Here is a 5,286-nt window from a genome sequence, read left to right on the forward strand (position 1 = left end):
AAAAAAAAAAAAAAAAGGAGGAGAAATGAAAAGTAACAAGCGACAGCTACAGGCAGGCAGAGAAGGAATCGACCGATCACAGGACAAGGGGACACAGTCTCTCTCGGCCGGCAAGAAAACTCTGCTCGAGGAGCAGCACAAGCTCAGATTTTGGAGTAAAAAGGAGGAAGATTTAAAAAAAGAAAAAAAAAAAAAAGACAAAAAAATAAAATTAAAAAAAAAAATAAAGAGGATAATAGAGAAAATTGCTGTTCCAAGTCTCCTCTACAGGGTCCCGGTGCTGCCACCCCTGTGTGGGTCCCCCGAGCAGCCTCAGTAAGGGGAAAACCTCTGCTTCTCCGCTTTCAGTTTGTTAGTGACACAGGGCACGGCGGGCGCCGCGGCCCCTTTGGCCGCAGACACGACATTTAGCGCCAGGAGAGGGACAGGTTTCATGCCAAGCAGACTGGAGACACAAGGGGCGGTCGGAAGAGGGTTGGGGAGGCTGGAGGGTGCGTCGGAGGCCCCCGCGGTGGCGAGCGAGGGGGTGGTGGTAGAGGAGGAAGAAGAAGAAGGGGTGGAGGGTTGAGAGAGGTTGATGCTGAGGTGGTCAGGGATCGTGACGGAGGCTGCCTGGGAGGAGGGTTTAGCGCTTTCTAAACTGTAACAGAGGAGAAAAGGAACAAAAAAACAAACAAAAAAAAATAAAAAAGAAAAACAAAACAAAACACGGGTGGGTGGGAGGGAAGGAACAGCACAAAATGCGAAACAAAAAGAAAAAAAAAAAAAAAAAAAGGGCCAAGAACAAACAGCAAAAAACGCCGCAGGAGCCGAGCTGGAGGAGGGGGAGGGAGGGCAGGGAGGGAAGGAGGGAGGGGAGGGGAGGGGAGTGGCACTGCCAGGCCTGGCTGAGCCACACGTGGGACCCCCCACACCCACCCCCGGGAATGAGCCTGGCTCAGCCATGAGGTCACACCCTGGGCACCGTGAAGGGAATGAGCCAAAAACCAGAGACAATCACTGGCAGCTCCTGCTCTGCTGTTAGTGACATGGAGCAGGGACACGGCACCAGGGACCCCCAGATGAGGGACATGGCCCCAGGGACCCCCAGATGAGGGACATGGCCCCAGGGACCCCCAGAGGAGGGACACGGCCCCAGGGACCCCCAGCCCCTCTGGGCCATGTGGAGTCGGGGGAGGGAGGGTGCAACTCCCGGCTCAGGGCAGGGAACAGCTCAGGGCAGGGAACACGGGACACAGGGACATGGGTGGCCGAGACCAGGCCCTACCAGTGCTACCCACAGCACCAGAGCAGAGCCAAGCACTGCCAGCAGCACCAACCACTCTCTGGGATGACAGCATCCTGCTGGGATGCTCAGGATCCCCAGGAGCAGGGCCAGGGAGCCCCTCCTGTCACCCCTCAGCACTGCAGTGGAACAGCAGAGACCACCATGAGGCTCCTTCTGCAGCCACAGGCTCCCCCCAGCCCCACGGCCGGAGCTTTTCCAGCCAAATCCATCACCCTGCAGCGTCTCACAGCCCCGGAGGCGATCGCAGTGGGGAAACTGGGGCAGCAGGCACAGGGAAGGGGGAAAGGAAACAGGGGAAAACACGGGGTGGGAGGGAGAAAACCCCTTCCCCTCATGCGGGGCACAGGGAGGGGAGCCTGGGAACCCCCAGAACCTCGTCAGTGGGGACTCACCTGACATTAATTAGATACTGGGCCAGGCTGATGCTCGCTGCAGATCCAGTTATGGTCACCTGCCGGTCAGTAGATCCTTCCACGGGGTTGGCAATCTTGATCTGCGCCCCGGACATCTGGCGGATCTCGTTGATCTTGGCGCCCTGACGCCCGATGATGCAGCCAATCAGCTGGGGGGAGGCAGCAGCAGTGTTAGTTAATTAATTAATTAACCCTCATCGTCCTCACCCTCCTGCCTGGTACCTCTCTCCTAGGGTTGGGCACTGGGGAAAAATTCCTTCGTGGGAATTGTGCAGCTCCTGCCCCAGGCTGCTCAAGGCAGTGTGGGGGTCACTGTCCCTGGAGGTGTCCCAAATCACGTGGATGTGGCCCCTGGGGACACAGCTCAGTAGTGGCCTTGATGGTGCTGGGGGAACAGTTGGACTTGGTGGCCTGAGAGGCCTTTTCCAACCTTAACAATCTCATGATTGGATGATTAGTTGGTGGGGGGGAGGAGGACGGGGTTGAGGAGCTGGAAGAGGGAGTTTAAGGGGCTGAAAAAGGGGTTTTCTGCCTTCAAGCTCACTGGAAGGGGATAAGGAATGTGGTGACAGCCAGAGTGGCCCTGAGGTGGCACTTTGGGGTGCAGCCACAAGCCTGCTGCGGCTTTAAAGTTGAGAACAGGCACCCCCACACCCCTTTTGTTAAGAGGGGCAGATCCTGGGGACCCCCAGGGCCAAGGGGCAGCTGTCTGCCCACAATGCCTCCACCCCCCGATGCCCCTGGGATACTCACATCGTTTGGAATGGTAAGTTCATGGGAGGTGGTTTGAGCAGAGGCATCCAAACCTGCTCAGAGACAGAGAGGGGGGGGCAGGTGAGGGGGGTGACACACTGGGGGTGCTGCCAGCTTCAGGCTGCCTGGGAGGCCTCCGAGCAGGCTGGGGAGGGCAGAGCAGGCTGGGAGGTCACTCCAACCCCCCGCTGCTCCCCACCCACTCCTTGCTTCCCCCCTGCTCCTCGCTCACCCCCTGATTTCTCCCCTCCTTGTCCCCTCCCCGTGTGTCACCGCAGGGTCCTCCATCCGGGAGCAGGGCACTGGCACTGGGGGGCTCCAGCCGGGCACTCAGCCCTGCTCCCAACTCCAGTACCAACCTCCAAGGGCTACATCACCCCTCCTTCCTCCTCCTCCTCCTCTCTGAGGTCCGGCAGGGCAGTGCTATGCTGGCTGGCACTGCAAGGCCACTCATGCCTCGCACGGGGCCAAGCATGTGCCACGTGCATTTTTTCCGTGTTTTCTCACTTTCCCCCCATTCCCAGCTCACTCCCTGCTAGAGGGAGCAGTGGGAGCCTCGAGACCTCACCCTGAGGCTCTGGGTGAGGGGCAGGCAGTGCTCTGGGGACACAGCAGGTGACACGGTGCTGTCCCCGCCACCTCCAGCTCCTGACAGCTCCAGCACCTCCTTGGCTGGGGGTTGCCCCTCTCAGTGTGGTTTTTTTTGGGGGGAGGGTAAAGCTCAGGGCCCACAGCTCACTGGGACAGCTGAGCTTCTGCCCAATCCTGCTGCTCTCCGCTATCCAGCTGAGCTCCAGGGCATGGACAGCTGAGTCAGGCTGCAACTCCAGCCCTTCTAGGGCTCCCCTCAACCCTCTTTCCCCCCATTCCGGGCACAAACGTGGGCAGCAGCATCTATCAGGGAGAACGAGACCCCAGGCAGCATCAATACACAACAGAGTAACTACAGATTGTGTGTTTGGATCATTACCCCAATAGCCTTTCACCTCTGGAGAGCTGGAGTCAATGCCTGTTAAGATACAAGTCACAATAAGTTTGGCTGTCTCAAGTTTAGAGCCCCAAACGGGTGGGGTTTTTTTTCCACTTTCTTTTTTTTTTTTAGCCATCTTAGCAAATCTAAAGCAAATTTGGTACAACTCAGTAGATGCCTGCTCAGGCCTGGAGTAGCCGGAGGGGAGAGAGCGGGTGCTGCGGGCCGGGGGTCTCCCAGTGCGTTGGCAGAGTATGGGGGGGATGAGGGAGGGAAGCAGCACGGATGGAGGCCCTGCCTGTGCCAGGCTCGGCTTTTCCCTACCCCTGTAGCCCCCAGAGACATCACAACAATCGTTACCTGGCCGGGCCCAGCTCGGGGGAACGTTTGGGTTTAGGTTTTTGAGCGCGAGCGCGGCCCCACGGAGGAGCCGGGGGCAGCCCGGGCTGGGCTCCGGCCCGCGCTAGCGCACACGGAGAGAAGGAGTTTCCATACCACTGAATCCAGTGTTGCCATGAGACATTGGAAAGTGTGACTGTTGCATTGCCAACTGGTGCAGCTTGGTCAGCTAGAGGAGGGAAAAGAGAGAGAAAAGAGAAAAGGCTGGCGTTAGCCATTTCCCGAGGCCAGGGGGGGCCAGGACTCACCCCGCACGCGCGCCCGCGCGGACACCGGCCCCGCCGCCCCGGCCCCTCCGCACGCGGCCCGGCCCTGTCTGCACGGAGGCCAAGGTGGGCTGGGGGCTGTGCCCACCCCTCGGTGCAGCGAGGTCTGGAGGAGCTCAGGAAGAGAAGCAGAGAGGAGCGGGAGGGAGCAGGTGCTCACAGCACTGCGGGGGAGCGGCAGGAACAGGGACAGAGCGCAGCTCGGCTCCGCCAAAGGAGCAGCTCTTCCAGCCCAGCTTCCTTCTAAGCCCCTCTCCCCCCTGGCCTGGCGCGTCAGACCCCCCCCCCTCGCTGCCCTAAGGTGCCAGGAGCAGAGACCAGCCCCTACGGGATGAGGATGGGTGCCAGAGGATGGAGGTGTCCGACAGCACCGGGAGAGGCGGCCGCTGCCGGGATGGTCCCTCCTCTCCCGAACGGACCCGCCAGGCTGGCAGCAGCCTGGGATGGGCCGGATCCAACCCCCTCCCCGACTGCCACCTGCGCCCACTCGTTGGGCCAGCTGTCCCCTGCCCCGGGAGAGCCACCGTGACAGAGCCACCGTGTGCTGGGGGGGGGTGTTCTCGTGCCGAATTCAGGGAGGAGGAGCAAGGGGGTGGGGGCAAGGGAAAAGCCGGAGCTGGTGTGAAATGCCAAGCCAGGGAGAGGTGGGTTTGGAAAAAAAATATAACAGGAGCAGGGAAGTGTCAGAGAGGAGGTGGGGGGAGGATCCAGGGAGAGCTCTGAGGCCGGGTAAAGCTGGCTGCAGGAAGGCCAACTGAGGGGGGCGAGTTTTTTGGGGGGGGGGCTCGGATCAGATCGAGCATTCAGCCCAAGCTGAGCAGCTTGAGCGGAGAAAGCACGGAGAAAATTTTGGAAGGGGGGAAGGAAAAGGGTGGATTTCAAGACAAGAAGTTGTAAATAAAAACTTACATCTGGCTGTGGAATGGCATACTGTCCTTGAATGGTATAGGCCTACAAAAGGAGGAAAACAGTCCTATTAACAACCATCGGACAGCCACCCAGGGACAGACAGATTTCAACTAGCCAGGAAGTCAGAGAGCCAAGGTGGAGAGTTCTCCGGGGCGAGGGAAGTGGGGCAGGAGAGGCAGGGGACGGATAAATGCTGTCACAAGCAGTTTCTAGGCTGGCGGTTACTCGAATTGGCCTGACGTGGCGGGTACGGGGAGGGGGGTGGGCAGAATCGGTGCCGTCCCCCCC

General features: G+C 59.6%; 1 protein-coding gene across 13 annotated transcripts in view; it reads right to left on the reverse strand.

Annotated features, from left to right (window-relative positions):
- The window catches only part of PCBP2 (poly(rC) binding protein 2), a 13,291-nt gene that overhangs the window by 1,688 nt on the left and 6,317 nt on the right, over nt 1-5,286 (reverse strand). For 3 of the 13 annotated variants that reach the window (XM_027670033.1, XM_027670031.1, XM_027670029.1), the window contains 4 exons: nt 4,999-5,040; nt 3,920-3,992; nt 2,455-2,507; nt 1,681-1,850 (listed from right to left, as the gene is read on the reverse strand). In XM_027670033.1, coding sequence (XP_027525834.1) covers nt 1,681-1,850; nt 2,455-2,507; nt 3,920-3,992; nt 4,999-5,040 — 338 coding nt within the window. The other 10 variants (XM_027670030.1, XM_027670028.1, XM_027670034.1 and 7 more) reach the window with 8 other exon arrangements.

Source organism: Corapipo altera, unplaced genomic scaffold (assembly GCF_003945725.1).
Source record: "Corapipo altera isolate COAL_440 unplaced genomic scaffold, ASM394572v1 213, whole genome shotgun sequence".
Classification (NCBI taxonomy): Eukaryota; Metazoa; Chordata; class Aves; order Passeriformes; family Pipridae; genus Corapipo; species Corapipo altera.